The sequence below is a fragment of the Pipistrellus hanaki genome (assembly GCF_964339955.1).
Source record: "Pipistrellus hanaki genome assembly, chromosome: 12".
NCBI lineage: Eukaryota > Metazoa > Chordata > Mammalia > Chiroptera > Vespertilionidae > Pipistrellus > Pipistrellus hanaki.
In genome coordinates this window covers 17,491,790-17,514,529 of record NC_140514.1, presented here as the reverse complement: position 1 = coordinate 17,514,529, position 22,740 = coordinate 17,491,790, and the positions used below count along the sequence as shown (strand labels likewise).

At 44.4% G+C, this 22,740-nt stretch overlaps 1 protein-coding gene across 2 annotated transcripts in view; it reads right to left on the bottom strand.

The window, feature by feature from the left end:
* TMEM178A (transmembrane protein 178A) overlaps positions 1–20,039 on the bottom strand; it is a 45,376-nt gene extending 25,337 nt beyond the window's left edge. The window contains exon 1 of one of the 2 annotated variants that reach the window (XM_084900720.1): positions 19,512–20,039. In XM_084900720.1, coding sequence (XP_084756846.1) covers positions 19,512–19,908 — 397 coding nt within the window. In that variant the 5' untranslated portion in view covers positions 19,909–20,039. The remainder of the gene's footprint in view (positions 1–19,511) is intronic. The other variant, XM_084900719.1, reaches the window with a different exon arrangement.
* Between the last annotated feature and the right edge of the window lie 2,701 nt (positions 20,040–22,740).

Here is a 22,740-nt window from a genome sequence, read left to right as displayed (position 1 = left end):
AGCAAAAGGGAAGGTATAGGAGTGTTCACAGGGACTGGGGGGCAGGAGGTTGGTATGGCTGGCGCAGGTATATAAAGTATGCGAGGGAAAGTGGCAAGAACTAAAGCTCTGAGAGGGAAGGCGGGCAGAGACCAGGCAGGAAGAGCCCCTTCCCCTTCACTACAAGGCCTCCTCCAGGAAGTTATCAGGAGCCGCAGAAGGGTTTAGCAGAGAAGTGATAAGATCAAGTTTCATTTAGGATAGATGTTCTGACAGTTGGGCAAATAAAAAAAAAAAAAAAGGCCAAAAGGCCTATGAGAAGATGTGGAAGCAGGAAAGATTTGTTAATTAGAAGGCTACGCATCTACAATTAAAATATTATGTAAGTGGTTACCTGATTAAAATTGGAAAATTCTTTTGGATCAATCCTAGATTCAAAGCAGCATATATCGTATTGTCTCAAATAAGTGCTTGTGTATATATTTGCATTAAGACTGTATGAGGCCGAAACCGGTTTGGCTCAGTGGTAGAGCGTTGGCCTGCGCACTGAAAGGTCCCGGGTTCGATTCCAGTCAAGGGCATGTACATTGGTTGTGGGCACATCCCCAGTAGGGGGTGTGCAAGAGGCAGCTGGTCGATGTTTCTCTCTCATTAACGTTTCTAGCTCTCTATCCCTCTCTCCTCTCTGTAAAAAATCAATAAAATATATTTTTTTAAAAAGACTGGATGAGGATAAATCAAACCTTTAACAGGGTTATATAACTAATTTGCAGGGTTCTAGATGACTTTTGTTTTCTTCTCTGCAGTTTTCTGCATTTTCTACAGTGACCATGTATGTATGAAAGTTCATAATTAGAAAAAATAAAGATTTGAACTACATGAAGTCGGTGTGAATGGCCCTACTGAACTGATAGCAACAATTTCACATTTTGCCAGTGCCTGATATTTAGTGACCCTAAATCTTAAGCCACAAGATAAATATCATTCGCTCTGTGTTCACAGAGAGGAGAATGAAAAAACAGGGAAGCAAAATGATTCATTTAACACGACACAAAGGGCTAAGGCAGAGCAGATAGGAACTGGGTGGATGCATGCACTCCTCAGCTGGGTCAATTCTTTTCGCTGAGAAATTATTTGAACAGAACGGATCATGTACAATCCCGTAATTAAGAGAGCCAAAATAATTAGAGACAGCCCAACAGACTGCCTGATTATGGGCCTAGATCAATAAAAAAGAAGTCAATCCACAGCCTTGGATAAATAAGGCCGCAGGCTACACTGCTATGGGGGCTGTAATTCCAGAATCCTGAGCTCAATTATCACAGCATTTTTCTAGGAGCAAAGAGGAGCCAGTATGAGAAGGGAAGGAAGCAGAAGTCGCTTCCACCTGTGCCTGCCCATCCTCACCTGTGGTGATGGTGTGCAAAGAGAGGACAGTCGTGGCACACTGCACTCCCACACCAAAAGCCGCAGTACACAAAGCCCTGCTTCTTTACTTACTGGCCATTTCCCCCCATCTTGCCACCACCCTCAAGAGCTGAATAAACACGATCCTGGATGAGGCCGCAGCTACCGAGATTAGACCCTCCTGGTTCCCTCCCGTCTGGATGAGCTCCTGGATCTTGTGATTTCCCCCCATCCAGTCCCACCTACAAATCAAATGAAAACGAACCCTTTGCCCTCAGAGAGTGTAGTAGAGTCTAGTGAAGGACAGTGGCATTATTGAAATAATAGCAATATTAGATGTAAATTTACAGCTCTGGTGGAAAGGAGACCACAGAACAGGAGGGAGTCCAAGAAGGATGAACCCCTGTCCCCCTCCTGGACAAGAGAGCTGTGGTCACAGGAGAGCACAAGGCTTTTCTTCCATGGGAACTCAGAAAGCACAGCAAAGATGGCCCCCGTTGGGAGACGGGCCTCTGTGATACTTATTTTTATTGACTTCTTTTAAAACTTCAGAAAAGCTTAGAGAGAGGAATCTGGTGGTATTTTTATAGCCTACACTACCATTCTTGGCTTTGTTGCATGGGTGAGGTGAGACGATGGGGAGGAGGAGAGGAGGTGGCGGGAGGTTTCCCCAAATTGCCAAGCTTGCAGATTACACAAGTGCAAATTAGTCAGTGTCCAAATTTATGCTGAAATGGACAATACCGCATTTTGCAAGTCAATAAGGCGGCATTTATATGTAAATACACAGAAAATGAATAACCAATGTGCATGTTCTTAATCTACTTGCAAGTGGCCCTGAGGATCAATAGGATAGCAATTAACTGGAGGTTCAGCAGCGTCCATGGGTTCTAACTGAACCTTGCTACCGCCAATCCCCCGTATTTGCTTTTTCTAAAGGAGGGAGGAATAAGCTGTTATGGGAAAGTCTGCCAAGGCCAAGAACAAGATCACTGAGTGGGATGCCCTGCAAATGAGACCTGCCTGGGCCTGTCAATCACCCGGGCACTCTCATAGGCACGCCCATCTGCCCTCCTGGTGACCCCTCTCTATTTCTGAGCCTTCTTGTAGTCCCTTAGGCAAAGTCACTCTTACCCTGCTCTCTCCTTTTCTCCTCTAGTAAAAATGGTCACACACTTGACATCATTTGGTAAATCGGAAGTGCCATGTTCTTTGATACTGCGCTTATTGCAACACAGAAGAACACCCCAAGGGCCTCAGGCAATGACAAGCTTCGACAGAGAAAGGTAGGTTTCAGCTATCTGGAAAACTCACCCTTTACTTCCCGCTGCTCTAAATAAATCATAAATGTAATAGTTTGGAAAATTCTTAGAAATCGTGAAGTCTGACCTTCCACTTTTACGATGAGAAACTGAGATCTAGAGTGGTTTAAATGACTTGCCAAGCTCCTATCTAGGACCAGGCCTGTAGCTCCTGATGCCCAGGGTGCCTCATGTCCCCCACCACCCTACCACATGGACACATGACCCTCTGTACAAAATAGGTAATTACCAGCAGTCTCCATGTTATTCTCCTCCATCACACATGCTTAGTCAAGGAGTGGGGCTCTTTTTCCTCTTTGTAAAAACTGGTTTGAGTTATGTGGAAGCAATGTGCTGTGTGTATTTAAGGTGCTTTTTCTTATATTCCATAAGTATTGCACTCCTGGTCATATGGCCATTCCAGAGTAATTTCACTTTCCTAGTTCATAATCTCCCATGGACTTTGTAAGGCTCTTCCCCATTATTACAGTTTGTAACAGGAAGCAAACAAACAAAATCCCGAGAGAACGAAGAAACTTTGTAAGAAATATAGTCCATGTCAAGAGACCAAAGTTAAGGCCATTATGTGATGTGCTCCTCTCATTCTCCATGAGTTGCCTCTCCCATCTTTCCTATCACTGTTCAGTATAAGTTAGTTTACCTTCTTTAAATATGTTTCTTTCCTTCTCTTAGATAATCTTCTAAATAAGTTTTCCAAATAACCAAAATGCTTATGACAAGCAAAGGCTCAAATCCTTGACCCTATCCAGTCTGTCTCCTGAGAGTCACACTCTTGCTCTCTCAGGAAGAACCAGCCCAACCTTGATGGGATGATGCAGATGACTGACTTGTTTACTGAATCTCTGCTTCGTGTAGAGAGGTTGAAGTAAAAACAGCTGGTCCTCTCAAGAATCAGAAGTTGAGCAACAGATCTAACATGATAATCATCACCAGCGATGATGGAAAAGGCTACCGGGGTTAAGTCCTTCCCTCTGCATAAAGGAGGAAATTTGGGGTCAAGAAAGTCATAGCATGTTCAATTTTTTTTAAAAAAGGGCTTTCCATGAAATTAACTACTATACCAATTACACTATGGGGCAAGCCACCTAAAATACCATTGAAGGAAACAAAGGAGAAACTGAAATGAATAATTGAGATTCACAATACAAATTAAATTAAAGTGATCAAATATAACTTCTAATGGATTATTATTACCTTCAGAAGGCACATCTCCAAAACGTTTGAACAAAAATGAAGCATGGCATTAATTGAAGACTTCACATTTACCTCATGTAGATTATGCGTGTTAAATACTCTCATGAAGGAAAGAAGAACTAAACCTAGACATTTTTCCTGTGGTAACAGAAAAAAAGTACATTTCTTTCTTTCGTCAAGATCTTTTCAAAACTTCTTCAAAGAAATTTAAAATGAGCAAGTACGGCAAAATGTAAATTATGCTATGCAATTTTCTAAAGGGTACTCCTTTTTGCTCTCTATTATAAACTCAAACTCCAATTCCTAAAATCAGACATAACTTACTATTACCGATTCCCTGGGAAATCATCTAAGTAAGAAAGAAAAAAAATTATACAGTTGAGTCCTTCCAACTAAATGGCAAACCTTGCTCCCACAGAAGAGAATTGCTGGGATAGTGAGTCCTGCTTTCTCCTTGGAAACCCTCAGGAAATGAAAAAGAAAATTAGCAATAAGAAATCCTGTCACATTTGAAAGGGCAAAGGAAAGGCATGTGGGTGAACAATTTGAAAACAGGAAAAGGACTCTCCAACTTGGTCTGTGCTAACGCTCACCTGCTCCTACAGAGAACTGACCTTCTCCTCTCCTTACATTTTGCAGAGTTAATTAAGCTGCTGTTTTCTGGGCATCCTATAATTACAGCTGGTTAATGCTGCCAGAGACCCAACAGGTTACACGGATCCAACCTCTATATGTACAAATGAGAAAATGAAGATCTGGAGAGGGGAGGGGACGTGCCCAAGGTCACAGAGCTGGTTAACGGCGGAGGGAAGACGATGCCCTGAAGTCTGCTCATGTCTGTCACCTCAATAAACGGCAAAATAAACGTGCTGGGAGGGAGATCACTTCAGAATGCCAGCAGAGTCACGGGTCTCTTGGAGAGCTGGCTCTGTTGGAAGAGTCTGAAGAGCACTCTGGCTCCCCATGTGACTCTCCAGGCTTTCTCAGCTTAGGAGAGATTTCCCCCCAACCCCTCCCCGCAACAAGGCTGACACTGCAGAACAGCTCAGGGAAGAGCCGGAGGAGGGGCAGCTACCGGAAGCTTCCAGCAGCCATCCCAGTGATGCTGCTCTCTGGCCAAAGGGTGCCATTGGAATTGCAACCATTTTATTGAAAACAGAGACTATTTAATATGCCAAGACTGCACATGAACATACTTAGAATGAACCTGACAAAACATCACCTATGTATTGAGTTACTAGTATTTGAAAAAAAAAAAAAAAAAAAAAAAAACCACCCTACAAGGGCTTGAGAGAGAATAGAGACAAAGGAAACAGTTCCTTCAAGGCAGGGACTTCCTACGAAGATAAGCAGGAAGACAAAAAAACCTCGGTAAGACTATAATCCTTTAGTTACGGATTCAGAACATTGTCTGAGGAAAATCCCCCATTAAGAAGCACACTCTGTTAATTTCGCACCGATATTTTTAATACTTCAGAACTAAAAGTATACCCAAGAATTGTTGTTTTTATTTCTACTTTTATTGCTACTTTTTTTTTTCAAATGCCAAGCACTTTGTCTTTTTTTTTTTTTTTTGCATTAATTATTAATGGCCTACGCTTTGAAAACAGAATAATTCTGTCTACTCCTTGCCCTGGAATTGAACCAAAACCTGAAGTGAGTGAGAAGAAAATGGACCCAGATATGACTGTGATTTGAATCAATCCAATGTAATATTTTTTCAGCAGCCAATCTATAGAAAGATAGCCATGTGTCTGATACGGGCATCTGTCCCTGGCCTTAAGGGAGGAAAATGGATAAGAAAACAAACCATAGTACAATGTAGAAAATACTGTAATAGAAGCACATAGAAGGCACACTGGAATCCCGGCTAATAAAGCAATTAATTCTGCAGGGATGAGGGGCTAAGGAGAGAGTCAAGGAAATTTAGAGAGAAAATCACAATAGAACTAAGCTTTCAAGGAAGAGTGCCCAGATGGACAAGTGGGGGGAAGGGGGGTATTCCAGGCATAGGAAATAAGACACATAATGACATAGAGAGTGAATGAAGAGCATATGCTGAGGGAATGGCAAATGGGCTAGCGTAGCCTGATCCTGGATGTCATGGAAAAGTGACTGGTGTATATAACCAGAAAGGTAGCTATAGCCACACAGCGAAGGCTATTTTATGACCTGCTGAGAGATTTAGACTTGTAGCTGTAGGCAGCGGGAGATCATTACAGATTTATTTTTTACCCCTTTAGTCATTCTAAAGTGTACAATTCAATTTTATTTAGTGCATGGTGCAGCCATTCCCACTATCTATTTTCAGAACATTTTTATCAACCCCAAAGAAAACCTTGTACCCATGAAGCAGTTACTTCCCATTCCTCCCTCCTTGTTTCCTCTCTCTATGGATTGGTCTATTCTGGATATTCCTATAAATGGAATCTTATAACACATTGCCTTTTGAGTCTGGCTTAGTATAATATTTTCAAGGCCCATCCATGTTGTAGCATGTGTCAGCACATCATTCCTTTTTTATGGGTGAGTAATGTTCCATTCTATGGATATACCATCCTTGGTTGATCCATCCATCTGCTGCTGGACATCCGGGTTGTATCCACCATTTGGCTAATGGGAACAGTGATGCTATGAACATTTATGTAGACATTGAGTTTCTGTTTTCAATTCTTTTAGGTATAATCCTAGGGATGGAATTGTTCGATCATTTGGTAATCCTTTTTTTTTTTTTTTTAAACTTACTAAGGAAACCATCAGGTAGATTTATAATAAAAGGAAAGATTTGATTGTATTTTAGAAATATAAATGTACTGAAGAGATGTTAAAGAAATAAGATCCCATAGAAATGGTGTCCCAAATACCCACCAAATAGTTGCTCACTTGCTCCTTCCTGCTTTCCTCTCTTTCCTGCCTGCTCTCTTGTTTTCTTCTTGGTGATTTTTTTTTCTTCTTTTCTATCTGAACCTTCAAATTGGCATGCAATCTGGTGGCCCAAATATATGTCCACCCACATCCCTTGTGGCTCTACACCATCTTCTGAGGCTTCTGTGCTAAGATCCCGCTTGCTCAGCCCATCTGCAGCAGTTCGGATTGTTTTCTTGCTTTGATATCCCTGCTCTAAAGAGGCATCAAGCTTTAATAAACGGGCCTATCCGTTTCAAATGGAAGTCCCATCAGGAAACGTGAGGCGCCCTGGAATGGTCTAACAAGAACATCCCTGCTGAGATGTCCAGGCTTCATCTCAATGCCCTCCCCCTCCATCCCACTGCTCCAAATACAGAATCAGACACCGCTCAACAACCACTTTCTCAGGTGGCCTTCCAGGGTTGTAATTTCGAAAGCAAACACAGTTCTTTACAGAAATTTCAAGTATTGTTCAAGTCCAATACAGACACAAGTGGAGCGGCTTTTCTTCCAGCGAGAACTGGCTCGTTTCTCAGATTTGGAATATGTGCCTCTGTCCACCCATCAAGCAATAGCAAAGAGCGATTTGCTGATGTTCTATCTCAAAGTTGTTACAGTGACAGGTGCACTGGGAAGTCATAAGGATGGTCACTGGGATACCAGTCAAGGGATGGGACTGAAATATGGTATGGTCACTCTTGTTTTCCTACAAAGAAACCAACACAAGTCTTATTGTGGGGTAAACAGATTTTATAAACTGGCTTGAGCGGGGGAGGACATGACATGTTCAGAACAATGATTTCCATGAAGCTGTCCCTGGAGTGCACTGCCCTGCCCCTGAACGTCTGGGGACACAGGATGTGCAGCTGGGAAGTGCTAAAGCCCTGAGCTCACCAAAACCAGGGCGTATTAAATTTACAGTAACTGCACTACCAAGTCTTAGAGTTCATCGATACCCCTTAAAATGCACAGTTTAGAACAATTTACATTCATTTAAATGTAAAAGTGCAATTATAAATATGCCTCCTTCGAAACAGCCATGCAGCCTCTGGGTCACGGGAGATTACAGGGTCACAAAAGCAAAGCACAGGACTTTCAGGGAACGTCCATGGACCCATGAAGGGTAGCATTACATGCCACCCCAAAATAGGCCACTCTGACATAAGTGTTACTGCGAGCTGAAAGCGATGGAGAAGAAGTAGGTACAAAAAGCTCTCCGCCCCACTCCTACTTGGCTAAAAGCAGGACATACGTTTGGAAAGGTGCCCCACCTCCCCTCTCTAAGAGTAAAGATAGAAGTTAATCACTGGAGACAACTCTAGACCCTTATCAGCCCTGAGAGGGTACCAGAGGAACCCACATAAAAACATGGCTAAGCCGAAACTGGTTTGGCTCAGTGGATAGAGGGTCGATCTGCAGACTGAAAGGTCCCAGGTTCGATTCCGGTCAAGGGCATGTACAGTAGGGAATGTGCAAGAGGCAGCCGGTCGATGTTTCTCTCTCCTCGATGTTTCTAGCTCTCTATCCCTCTCCCTTCCTCTCTGGGAAAAATCAATAAAATACATTAAAAAAAAAAAAAAGACTGCTGGGACATATTTAAAAAAACAAACAAACAAACAAACAAAAACATGGCTAAAATTCACCCTTACCTATACCATGAGTGTCCCCCAGAGATTTACCTTCCCCAGATTGGCCAGCCCTGGACACTCAAAGTCCTTTTCCTTTGTCTTGTCACTTCTCTAAAAAATGTATTCGTCTTTTGTTCAGATGCTACAAGCCCAGGCTCTCACCACCTCTTTGAGGGACTCATCTCTGAGGGCTCCCCTGTCCATGTGTCTTATTTTCCTCTTGTCAACCTATCTTTTGTCAGTCTAAAGTACATGGTTCCAGCCAGGGACCCTGGGAATACAGAGGGAAAAATTATGTTTTTCCTCCCCTGGATCGGGGCAGGAAGTGGAGAGAGAACATGTGGAATAAGTTGCAGGAAATCTGGGTTCTCTTCTCAGTCCTGTTTTCCCTACGGAATCGCTCAGGAAGGACAGGACTGCCATGAGGACTCCCCTGCGGTGGCCGCACCAGGGTTCTGTATGCAATAGCCGTGCTTCCCTTCCTCGGCCCCCAGAAAGCAGACTTTGTCCAGGGGTCAGGCAGCCAGCCAAGCGCCCTTCCCCAGCACGGGGAGGAAAGCTTGATTGGTATGAGGGAATGATGATTCCATTCCACTTGTTCGGGATTGATTTAGGAGTGGTCACGTGATATCATCATGACCAATGAGATGCTTGCTGGGAGACTTCTGGGAAATTAGACTCATTGTAAAAAAGGTTCACAAAAAGTGTGTGTGTGTGTGTGTGTGTGTGTGTGTGTGTGTGTGTGTGTGTGTGGCGCGGGGGGCGGGGGGGGGGGGGGAGGAATGGCCTCACTGGCTTCCTAGCCTTTGCACTGTTGCTGTGTGAGGAAGTGGCTCATGGCGTTGCTGTGAACAGGAAGAGACAAACCGGAAGGCAAACCACCTGTGTCAGGACCACTGAAGCCCAACAGCACTGCAACTAACTCTAGACCCTTATGAGCCCTGAGAGAGTACCATCTTGAATCAGCCTGAGAGCAGGCTTCCTCCAGACTTCTTGTTATGGGAGATAATACATTTCCCTTGTGAGTCCATTTTTATTTGGATTTTCTGTTATTTGGCATTAAAAGATCTTTCACTGATAAACTCACCCACATGAGTGGTTAAGTGTTTATCAAGCACTTTATTAATTGCAGTTAAAAAGTTAGACCCACAACCCAAATGATAATGTTTCCTAAGCAGTCATGCTGCCGTACCTGGCTTTTCCAGAAATAATAACAATCCCAGAAAACTACATTTACAGAATGCTTGGGGGGTGGGGTGGGGAGGGGAGCAGGAGGAAAGTAAGTCTACCGTTTCCACCTGCACACAGAACCAGAAGAGTGCTAAAGCAGGGACTCCGTGATCATTTGGAAATAAAAACATACTCTTCAAGAACACCCATGCCACAAATTTCCAAAATGAAAATCTGGAGCCTATGAGTAAGAAGCAATTTCCCTCGTGGCATAATCAAAATCTTACTGAACTACTCTGTTTCATGCCTCTCGTACATAGTTCAATAACTCTGTCACGTTTGGAGGGCATACAGAATTATAACCTTTTATGATTTCCCCTATCATTAAAGTCCCCCCCCCCCAAAAAAAAAAAAAATCAGGTGTTGGGATCAGAAGTCTAATAGGTAGTAAGTTATTTTTATAGCTTCCAGTTTTCCAAATCACTTCGGGCTGTGAAGCACCCATACTTACAATACCCATCAGCTCCCCTTCCAACCCCCACCCCTAAAAAAATACACAGTCTAGATAAAGTCGCATCCACACTGCCAATCAGACTGCTGTCTCTAAGCCTCTTCTGTGCAAGATTCAAGGGCCGCCCCTGTCCAAATGATAGACTCTGTCTTATAAATTAAAATCAGGTAAGGATCACTGCATAAATCTTTGATTTTTACATATGCTTACCCATTTTCCTCCTACCAATGTAAGTTTCAGGAAGAAAAGGTAACCCTTGAGAAAATAAAGAAATATAACATGACTTCGATGCTTCTCTGGTGGACATCTTCTGGCTGTATTTTATCTTTTATTGCTGAATAGTAAACAGTTTCCTTGTGTCTTTTGGTTTATTTCAAACACCTGAACAAAAAGATAGCATTTTTCAGAAATGTCCGTGTGAGTGGTTGTTGTTGTTTTTCCTGTCACTTTTTAGTTCAGCTTAGTTTTTACTTGGTAGTACTTGTTAGTTTTAGGTTCCTTCACTCAATACCCCTGCTGTCTGCATTTTTTATTTTATTTTAGAGGGGAGAGACAAGGTACATTGATTTGTTGTTCCAATTACTTATGAATTCATTGGTTGTTTCTTATATGTGCCCTGACCATGGATCAAACCCACATCCTTGGCATATTTGGGCGATGCTCTCTAACTACCTCAGCTACCTGGTCAGGCCTACCCTGGCTCTCTGAACACCAAACAAAAGTTTTTCCTCCACTATGCTAGATATAAGGATTAAATCACCTGAGATAAGTGATTTTTAAATACCAGTGCCATAAAACAAATAGTGAGCTCCAACTGGCCTAGACTCAATTATTCCCACTGGCCATTATATTTTTTGTTTCTCCCTCCCCCCTTCGCCCTCCCCCCCCCCGCCCCCGACAGTTTATCTTCTATGTCAAATTGTCACTCTGATGATCTGCTACATAATTTTTCAATCACATGGAAAATGATCTGTTGTTTTTCAGGGTAATTTCATTGGGGTACCGTTCAACAGGAGGCACATACTTAAAATCCCATGACAACTGTACCCATTACTATAAGCAGCTTTCAAAATTGTGAGAAGAAATGGCATGCAATCTCAAATTGACCAACAGCCCTCTGCCACCTACTCAGACACCTTCCTCACTGCTCTGGGTGTGGTCAGGGAAAGTACAACCCCATGGGACCAGAAGGACAGAGCACCCATGTTTTTCACTAAGCAGCCTCTTATTTTCAAAAACATCTCTTTTCCAACACCCAGTGGTGTGGCATGGGTTGGCTGATGGTTGAGTGAAGCAAATACTCACATCCACTATGCCAAACAAAAATTCCTTAAAATGCAGCCCAAAGAGTTCCAAATCAAGTATAGTCTCTCCCTCCCAATTCCTCTTACCCTACCTGTTCAGATGACATAGACCCTAAATCTGCTAATCAATGCTTGTCTGCAAAGCAGAAAGAAGCATCAATGTTAATTTGTAGTTGAGCCACTGGTTCTACAGGGACGGCTAAGCCTTCTAGAATTACCCATACACTTGTACTTCTGGAATCTCTTCCCTGTCTACCTGCATGGTGTCAAATAACTTGGAGAACCCAAAAGGAGTGTATTATATCCTTTAGATCCTTCGAGGAGGAATGAATTGATTGATTTTTATACCCATGAACAAAATATTAAAAAGTCTAAGCACTGGGGGACAGCCTGCAAGTTACAGAAAATAATTTCAGTGTGTTGTCAGTAATTCAAATAACGGGAACTCAAATCTGGTTTGCAGTGTTCCCCTTTTTTTCACTTGCTAATGAATTCCCTGATGGGTGTCCCCATGACATTATTGTTTGGTCTGCAATCAGCTTATCTGGCTGAGTCACAAGAAAGATGGAGTGCAGCATGCAGTTCCCGGCACTCGGCAGCAAACAAAGGCTGTCAGCTTCACGCTGGCTCGCTCATGCTCCAAGTTCAGTTACTTCCTTTTAGTTAAAACTTGCTGTAAAACAGATTAATCACTGCAATCACTTTTAGCCACAGGGAAACACTATAAAAGAGCAGGGGGGGGAAATGAACTGTCATGAATTTTACCAGGCTTTGAAGATAAAGACCATTTTCTATTTACAAATCCCTTTATTTTGATAACAATCTGTACAACCAGTTGTGCAAAGCTGTATAGCAATGGTGTGATGGGTTTAAAAAAATAATAATAACTGTAGGAAAACAATCTTTTTTCACTTAAGGCACGTCTGCATCGTCAAAATGATCTCATCTGAGTTGCCTCCAAAACATTGAGCTAATGTTTTACTCCAACAAACGTATATTTGCTATTGGTATTATTCGCCAATCCTCCAGTTTGGTTGTCTTCAACTATTGCCTTCCATTTCACCAGTTGTTTTTGCAAGAGAGTGGGAATTGAGAAGCATGACGGAATCTGATTATTTTTATTCTTTTTAACCAGCAAAAAAAAATACAAGAAAAAGAGCCCCAGATGTTCACACAATTGAGTATTAAAAAAGGAGGGTGGATTGTCCCTGAAACATAGGTGGGCACAGAAAGACGAGGTCAGGAAATAAGGAGATAATCCATCTCGAGGTCAGGGCTTGCTTGGCAGAGGTCACAGATCAGTACCCTAAGGCTGTAGTCAGCAAACTGTGGCTCTTTGGCCCCTTGAGTGTGGCTCTTCCACAAAATACCACAGCCTGGGCAAGTCTATTTTGAAGAAGTGGCGTTAGAATAAGTTTAAGTTTAAAAAATTTGGCTCTCAAGAGAAATTTCAAGCATTGTACTGTTGATACTTGGCTCTGTTGACTAATGAGTTTGCTGACCACTGCCCTAGGGTATACTGCAGGTGTCCCCAAAGACAGAAGGAAAGTTCATTCTTGGTCACTAGTGGGAAAACCCTATGACCAGCCTAAATTCCTTCAACGTTCCCACTCCTCCTGGTCTCCCACTTTGCAACCTTGAGAGCCTGGGTCATTCCTTCAATGGAATGTAACAGCCAGATGCTCCCCCAACAACAGCTTATCGTCACGTCTATGGCAATCAAGAACACTTGCAATTATGAGCAGTCTGCCTGATGGAGTTTGAGGGCTCTTTTTTGAGCTTTGAAGGAGAAAAATCAGTAGCTAAGGGAAAAAAAACACATAGCAACTTGGGTATAATTGGATGTGAACTTTCTATGACATAGCAAAAACTCTTCTTCTCTTCCCCTCAAGGCCACGGTTGAGTGTTATCCATGAAACATGCAGGATACAAATGTCATTTATTCTGGCAATTGAGATCACAAACCACTTACAGCACCATTCACTTTGGTGTTTATGAATTACTTTGAAAAAACAATTCTTGTGTTCAGATGGAAAGAATGGGAGCAAGCACTGTCTTCTGAGCACAGAATCGGCAAGTAAGAATTTCATTTCTGTTCAACATACCTTCAGGAGTGGTAACAAGAGGATGTGTTGAAACACAGAGCATCACAGGTGGGCATAGTGAGCCTCAACAAGCTGCGGGACGAAACTACAAATCTAATCATTTGTACTATGAGCTGGCAGTTGTTTAAATGAAAAGGGTTCATTTAATCCTGTGTCTAATGTCAGGAAGGATACAGAAATAAAATGCATCTTCTTCTCTCCTCTGTGCAGGATAAATGTGTGTGATGTCACAGTGCACTGGGGTACCCACTATAAATCCCAGCCATGATAGGAACAATCACTCCTTCCTCTGCTCAGAGGAGAAACTTGGCTCTTCTAATAAGCAGTGAGAGACGCCATCTTCAACGTGTGTACCTGCCCGAGAGTACACAAGCAAGCCTTTGGCATGAGGGGTAAAACAGCTGCACTGCCATTTATATCTATTTATGACCATATCCCTTCAAAATTTTGCTTTTGTTTCTGTTTAATGATGTCTCTGTTAGCACAGTCTAAGCATATGATTTAAAAATGAGTAAATATAAGTTAAACATAATAAATGATATTCAAAATTATTTCAGAGAGCCCTTCTGGTGTGCCTCAGTGGTTGAGTATCTACCTATCCACCAGGAGGTCACGGTTCGATTCCCAGTCAGGGCATATGCCTGGGTTGTGGGCTCGATTCCCAATAGGGGGCTTGTGGGAGGCAGCTGATCAATGATGCTCTCTCATCATTGATGTTTCTATCTCTCTCTCCCCTTCCTCTTTAAAATCAATTAAATATATGTATTAAAAATAATAATAATTTCAGAGACCACTTGCTGTAAGAAGCAAAGAAATAAAAAGGAAGTCTAAGTGATATTCCCAGCACCTTTGTCAGCAGCATCTTCTGGTCCAAGAGAAGGTTAGAGGACAGTGCATTAACAAGGGGGTCAGAAAGGAGAAATAGTGCATAGCCTCTCAGATAGATCTGCTCTTAGAAGATAATTATTCCAACACAAATGATACTTTGGTTTACAAATGAGTTGAAGAAAGATCATCAATCTATTTCTGTGTCAGGTAGAACTTGGTGAGTCCTATACAGACTATTAATTTCATGGAAAATAAGCAACAGGGGAAACAGATAAATCACTGGCAGAGTGAAGAGCAGACCCAGTGAATTCCTACCAATTTCCCTTCCTTTTTCTTGCAGAGAGCAAAATGACAAAGTATTTATGTCCCACTGTCTTTGACATCTCTGTTTATCTCATTAGAGGAAAAATGCTTCTGAGCCTACAAGGACATGTTTTATTTCAAGTTTCAAGAATTCAATCCCAAATGACTTATACAAGTTAACTTTAGGCATTCAGGATTACAATTTTCACATTTCTGGAATGCTTTCATTTTAAATTTCATAAAAACAAATTACTACAGCATTAATTTTCCTTTTGTTTATTGCAAGCAATATGTACTATTCAAGCTTGAATTATATAAACAAGGTATATATATTTGAAAAGTAATGTTAATTATTTTAATGAAAAATTTTAATTAAAAAAATTTTTAAAGTCTAATAATAAGGCTAGCAAGAACAGTTGGAACTTTTTATATAGTTTCAATGACAAATTCCTATTCAAAATTAATTTCTCCTCTACTCACTAGTCTCATCAATGTTTATTTATTAAAGTCAGTGTTTTCAGTAACTGAAAGAAGCATTATATAATGTTTCCATCTGAGTCTCTTTCCATCTGTCCTCTTATTTTACTGTTTATCCAGTGGTTTAAGCATAAGATTGCACTTGGAACAGAATGACTGAGCGTCCCCCAAAGTGCGCCATCCTTTTGCACTGTATTTTCTGTCATTTGCCTACCAATGCTAGCAGCCTTCCCAAAGTGCTCATCCAATAACCTACTAAGAGTAGTTACTGTATAATAACTCCACTACCTGACATAAATTCTATGAAGGCAGGATTTTTATCCACTTTGTTCACTCCTGTGTCTTTTATGCCTAGAACAATTCCTGACACTCAATATATATTTGTTGAATAACTAAATTGAGTGAATGAATGAAAAAGTATTATCGGTCCTGTTTTACAGATTAACAAAGACTCAGGGAATTTCATAAAGGGCAGGCCATAATTTAATGTTAAGCCGACCTCCAGGATAGGATGTGGAGTAAAGAACCTAACTTCAGGACACCTCCTCTTATATCCCTAGACTCCTTATACAATCCATACCACCTTCCTACTTGTCTTCCTTTCTGTAGCTTCCCCTCTAATAAAATTGACCATACCTTAGCTATACCCACAAGCCACGCCCACCAGCCAATCAGGGTGAGTATGCAAATTAAACCAACCAAGATGGCGGTTAATTTGCATATCCAGGCTAGAGCGTAGACTGAAGACAGGGTAGAAAGAAGCCAAGCCTGCAGAATGGGGCGAAGCTGCAGAGAAGGGAGCAAGCGGGATGGCGGGGAAGAAAGGGAAGCAGGTGGGGCAGTGGAGACTGCAGCAGGAAGCCCTATTGAGGAATCTTCCTGCAAAGGGCCTCTAGTTTATATATAAAGGCTTCTTTCAAAACCCTGACAGCCCTAGAAGCACTAAGGGGCCTGCGGCTCCAAAGTCCATTCTCTCAAGTTCCTACCACTAGGCTCCCTCCACTTTTCTACCCTTTTATCCGCTGAGTAGAGGATAACTTCATTTGCATATTTGTCAGAGACAGTCCTTACTCTGACCAGCAAAGCTTCCTTAGCACCAAAAGTCAGCCTGGTAGAGTCGCATAGGGTTCTAGTCTTGGTTCTTTATGAGTTTATCAATAACTTCACCTCTATTCTCATTGAAGGTCCTGGGTGAAGGCCCAATCTAGACTTTCGAGAGTCACTCTGGGCTAGAAGTGAATAGGAATTATAACAAAAGGCTAACAATCAAGATTTGATTATTTTTCCCAACTACTGTATTTACCCACTAAGATCAATGCTTTTCTGGCTCAGGTGATAACTTTTAAGTGGATTAAGACTATAGAGTCTCCACATTTTCTTTCTAAACTAACCCCTCACTGTCCATGTTGACTATTTGTATCTCCTCTACCATACATCTCTCAAAAACACTTGCCTCCAGTACCAGGAAATGCAACCAATTCCAATTGTGAGAATGTTTTCCATAGTATCAACTCTGCATTTTCCTCTGCAATGTTCACTCACCTCCTGGCATTGCCCTCTGAATCCAAATAAGGAAAGGCTGATCTCCTTTTATCTCTGAGCTCACTAGATATGCCAGGTGGTTCTTGAAGCCCTTTCCCACCCCTCCCCACCCCCACTCTGCCATCTGAGTCTATTTTTTTGAATTCCTATTATTAAAATTTCTAAATATTAGGACTCATAAACAAGGTAATTCAAAGAAGAAAATAAGAATGGAACTTGAGACCCTACTTACCAACTTTTTCATTGGATGTGACGTCAATTTCTAATTATATATGACTCACTTAAAGAAGTTCACACCACACAGCCACTAACGTCAGATGTCAAAACAAAGGTGACACTGTTTACCTAATACAGATGCCAAAACCATCTGTTTGAGAAAGGAAAATGTCAGCAACATTTGCCTTTCTCAAATTGTTCATATAATTTTAAAGCTGCTCATTTTAGCCACTCACTTCACAGATGAGCCTGAGATCCAGAAGACTTAGGTTACCTAAGTCTTAGACTTAGGTGGCCTAAGGTAGGTTAGCAGCAATGCTGAACGTCCTTGAGGCGTTGTTGGCTATGTCCCAAACAGCAAATTATGATTCCATAATGTACTGATGTCTTGCCATTTTCTCCAAACTCCTCATGTCTTAATAATGTCAGCTCATTAATTTCCCAGAAAGCTAAATTTACATTGTTATTATTACAACAGTGATAGCTTTCAGAACTACAAAGTGCCCTGAAGAATAGACAGCCTTCCTAATACTACAGACAAGAAACTGAAGACCAAGGAGGCCACCTGTTGGAGGCTATACTGCAATTTAACAAAAAAGCCAGCAATTGAGCACGTGTCTTCTGATCACAAACTAGAACTTTCTAGTGTCCAGCACGAAGGATTAGCTACACACTACAAACCAGAGATTGTTTTAACCTAAAACAATCATACCTAGAACAATAAAAATCTTTAAAGTATATAAATTGTCAGAAAGATGGTAGAGGTAGGGAGTTTGAACAATGGATGGAAGGTTGAATTCAATGACCTCTACAGTCCCTCTGTCTCTAGGATTATTTGATTCTGGACTACCCAGGAGCTAAGCACCTCAGCGAGCCAGGGCATCTGAAGGGGCAGGGACTGTGTGGGGTTCCTCTCCTGCAGCTGGGTTGGACTCTGCCCTGAGGGTACAGGCATTGCTCTATATGCAATCTACTTGCAACCAAATACTCTAGGCACAGAAAGTGTAAGGAAATGCAGCTCTGTCATTTCCAAAGACAGACTACACTGCTCATCTTTCTAAATTGCCTTGCCTAAATGAGCATTCCGTAACTGAGCCTCCAAATCCAGCGCTTACAGTGTGTTCATGTGCTATGCTCCTATCCGAATTAATTATGCAGCATCTTCATGAGGAGAAATCAGATTTGGATGCAAGTTAGGAGAGGACAGAAAGAGGAGCACTTTCCAAAGGAAGGTTACTGTGTGTGATCCTCCAAAGCGCTGGAGTCCTTCCATCTGAGACAGGTTTCAGATGGCAGCCCCCGCTGAGCCTGCCATAGGAAGCAGGGAGCGAACACATTTGAGAAATGAAGAATATGCCAACTATCAAGATTCTGAAGGCCAAAATATTATTAACCTCCTCCTTTCTAAGCAATTCCATTCCAAAGTGGGATTCAACACAAGTCCGTTCATTTGTTTTCCTGAATGGCTACTAACTACAAACATGTATGATTTTAGACTTTTTCTTTGTCTTTCTTTCTTTTTCTTTTCTTTTCTTTTTCTTTTTTTCTTTTCTTTTTGCTAGTCCAAGAGAAAGGTTTATTTATTTATTTTTTTGCATCTCTAAAAATGTACTAAGGCTGGAGCTCTGAACATTAGAAATGAGCTTCCCCAACAGGATTGTCACACTGAACAAATGAGATTATTTTTTTAAACTGTGTGATTCCATGCATAGGACCCAGGTGTTGCCTCGATTTCAGAGGAGCACACGGATGCTCTCCAACTCGGTGCCAAATGACCAAACAGCGACTGACACAGCCTTACAAGCCTGCCGCAAGTGAAAGAGAGTGATTCTGCAGAGATTCCCCGCGCAGATCCTGGAGGCTCTACTTTCAGGCGTCTGGGCAGGTTCTCTCCTCTCCTCACCCGGAGTGTCTAGACACCGAGGAGGGTGTGTAGTGTCACCACGGGAGGGTGTGGGGGGGGGGGGGAGTAAATGTCCGACCTGCGCTCAGCGGAGTTCCACCAGTGCCTCCAGGATGTATTTGAGGTCTAATCCGCAGGTTTGGGGGAAGGTTCCTCGGGCCTCCTCAGCTCCCCCTTAGCCTGCCAGCGACCTCATCAGTTCCTCCTGCCACCAACACCAGCTCCAAACCAGATCTCCCCCTCTCCCCTCTCCCCGGGCGTGCACCACTTTTCTCCCAACGCTGTTTCCAAAAGGGAAGCACAACTTGGGGGAAGGAGCTACTGGGACCCAGTGGGGAGCCGCTTCTGGGAAACGGACACGCGTTCCCAGTGAGACAGGTGTGCAAGCTGGAGGGGGGGGCGGGGGGGGCCGGAGGCAAGAGAAGGAGAGCAGCGGGAGAGGCGGGGAGGATGGGGGACTAAAGCACGGACTTGGGAAAAGGGAAAAGAACAGGAGGGGGAGGAAAGAAGAGAGTTACGGTAAAAGAATGAAGTGGGGGAGCGGGAGAAGAAAGGGGAAACGGGGAAGGGGAAAGATAAAGAGAGGAGGCGGCAGGGAAGGAGGGAAGGATGTGCCGGGGAGCGGGGGCCGGGGAGCGGAGCCGGGGCCGGGGCGCAGCGGAGGGGACCCCGGGCCCCGCGCGCCCCCGGGGAGCCCGGCGCGCCGGGCGCTCACCTTTGAGGACCAGGCTGTCCAGGTCCCGGTCGATGCCCAGGAAGTAGCACTTCCTCCAGAGGCCGGCGTAGGTGGCGAAGAGCGGCCGGCCGCACGCGGCGTCCAGCCCGCCCAGCCCCAGCAGCGCGCGCCAGGGCTCGGGGTCCGCGCGGCCCGGGCGGCGGGGCGGCCGGCGGCCCGGCGGGGGCGCGTCCCGGAGCGGCAGGTGCGACAGCGGCATCAGGCGGCTCCGCTGGTCCGGGGGCTCGGCGCCCGCGCGGCCGCGCTCGCAGCTCTCCTTGTGGCGCCGGGGGTCCGTCTCGTACCAGTGGTCGGTGAAGATGGCCGTGACGAGCAGCCCCAGGGAGCAGAGGCTGAGGCCGAGGCTGAGCGCCGTGACGAGCGCCCGCGGCTCCATGGCTCCCCGCCCCGCCGCCCGCAGCCCCGCGGCCCCGCCGCCGCCGCCGCCAGACACAATGCACTTGGCCTCGGCTCCGCTCCCGCCGCGCTCCCCGCCGCGGCCTCCCCGCCCACCCGGCCCCGCGCCTCCCGCTTCCCCTTCTTATCGGTCCTCCCCGCCTCCCTCCGGGCCCCTGCCCGGCCCAGGATCCTCGCCTCCTCCTCCTCCTCCTCCTTCCCGCGCCGTGCGATCGCACTTTCTCACCCTCCTCCTCCTCCTCCTCCTCCTTCTCCTCTTCTTCCTCCTTCTCCTCCTCCTCCTCCAGCCCCGCTTCTCACTCCCCGCGCCCCTCTCCCCTCCTCCCGATCCCACTGTCCGCCCTCCTCTCCAGCGATCCCCCTTCCCTTCCGAATCCCTCCCCTCCGCCCTCCCTTGGCTCTCTCCTACCCTACACTCTCCTTTCACCCCTGTGCCTACTTTCCCCTACTTTTCTCCAACTCTTTCCCTCCCTTCTCCTCCTCCCCTGTGTCCCTCTTGCCACCGGCTCCTCCGCGCCCCTTTTTGTCCCTGAGCGCACTGCCCTCCACCAGCGCGGAAAGACATCCACCACCCTCAGACTCAGCCGGGTCCCTGGTCCCGCTGGGTTCTGAGCCGTGCCCTGTTTTTATCCCCAGAAGCAAAGCCCACGCAGCTCGGGCTGCTGGGTTGGTATTGAACTCTTTGGGGTCTTGATCTGAAGCAGGAGACCCTTTCTCCCGCCCTTGGCAGCTCTGTCGCCTTCCTCCTTCCCTCTCAAACTCGGCCCATTGCAAGCTCCCAGTTCTCTCTGCTCCAGCCCCTCTTCCGGAAGGAAAGACACACGAGTGTCCCTGTAGCGGCAGACCCACGGCCAGGGGAGTTTCTCCCACTTCACTGCAGCCTGCTCAGAGAAGGACTTCTTTCTCGTTCACCACCTCCATCTCCTGCCAGAGTGGCGCCCTCCTGGAATGTCTAGGAGGGCACTGGATGGATCAATAAGCCCTTGCTATGGCACCTGCTCTATGAGGTGATTACTGCCTCTGAATCAAGAAAGCCCTGGAAATAAATCAAAGCAATGCTTTTTTACCCCCCCTCCCATGCAGGTGTCTTGCGTGAGCTGGGAGGGTTAACCACAAAGCAATGCTACACACCAAGGTCCCCCATGTCATCTCCCTTCTGGTCTTCAGGGCACGCAGTAGTCACAGATGCTAATACCGAGACTGGCAGGCAGGGAGACGCACAGTTTCTAAAATGAGGACATGTTAGGGCCCAGGGTATTGGAGTCTCTTTCACGGCCCGCGTAGAAAGAGTTCCAATTCAGGGTTCATGTTCTGGAGAAGGGCCGCACACAAATGAAAAGAGACTTGAAGAAATTCAATTTGGCGATTTGGGGGGCCAGGCGGCAGTCCACCTCTAGTGGGAGAACTACAACTGCTCTGGCCCTGCCATCCCCTTTTATTGAGGCTTTGGGGAACACATCTTAAGCAACATAAACAGAAATTTACATGTAGCCCTTAGGCAGGAAATAACAGAAAACTTCACAGACAAGGTAGATTCTGCTTCAGCTAACAAAATCTCAACTAAAGGTTAGGGCAATTAAGGTTTTTGACCAGCCTTCCTGGCTTCCTGTCAATATCTCTTTTTCAGTGAAACTGATTTGGTTTCCAGCACAGGGCACTGAAAGAGTTAATGGCTTATGTTGTTCATTCTCAGGACAGAGGGGCAATAGCCTTAGTCCTTGTGCCCCTGAGTCTCCTGGAGGCCACGGCAGAGACTGGACAGCCATGCCCATGAACCCAGGGATGCCAATTCTTGCGTTCTTTTCTTTTTTTAATATATATTTCATTGATTTTTTTTACAGAGAGGAAGAGAGATAGAGAGTTAGAAACATCGATGAGAGAGAAACATCGATCAGATGCCTTTTGCACACCCCCTCCTGGGGATGTGCCCGCAACCAAGGTACATGCCCTTGACCGGAATCGAACCTGGGACCTTTCAGTCCGCAGGCGGATGCTCTATCCACTGAGCCAAACCGGTTTCCGCCAATTCTTGTGTTCTTATGCTATGAAATATTAACGATCAAAAGATTACGAGGCAGTCATTAGATGCTAAATGCCACTACTCCACCATTTAATGGGGCTTATTAATTAGTGCCCCCACATCAATTGGTATTACTGTGATTTATATAGTCCCTCTAGGATGACATCTGCAAAGGTGGTATAAGAGTCTTGCTCAGATTTTTTTTTCCATTGCTGTTTGTACTCAGCACCCTCAGAGGGTATATTTCCGGTGAAGACCTGTACGCCTTCTGAGCTGTGCGGTTAACAGATAGATCACTTAAGCCAATCTTTCCGTCATATTGGACCCCCGTGCCCATTTCTGCTGATCTGACACTGTGAGTTATTGCTTGGATTTTCTCACCTCTCCAGCCAGAGCTATGGTAAGCTCCCGTCTAATTAAGGAAGAGAAAGAATTATAATTTTAGTGTTCCTCTCACCTATAAGCTCTCCCTTAAAAGGAAATGCTAAGCTCATCAAAGGCGTCTTATCTGGACTTACGCAAAAATGATGAGACTTAAAACTTCCTTTTACTTATTCTCTATTGATATGTGTAAAACCCTAGATCTTTGCGGATACACGGAGAGAATACCTTTAACAGTTGACATCTGAAATTCACTCAAGTTGTCATGTGTCCTTTTATTTTTTATTTTTAATGCCTTTTGAGATAAAGTGATTACAAACCTTTATCAAGCCTTCCCTCCCTTTTCAAACGCTGATGTTCTACAGGAGAGAAATAGTCTGCCACATTTCAGAGTCACCGGATTCTCTTTAC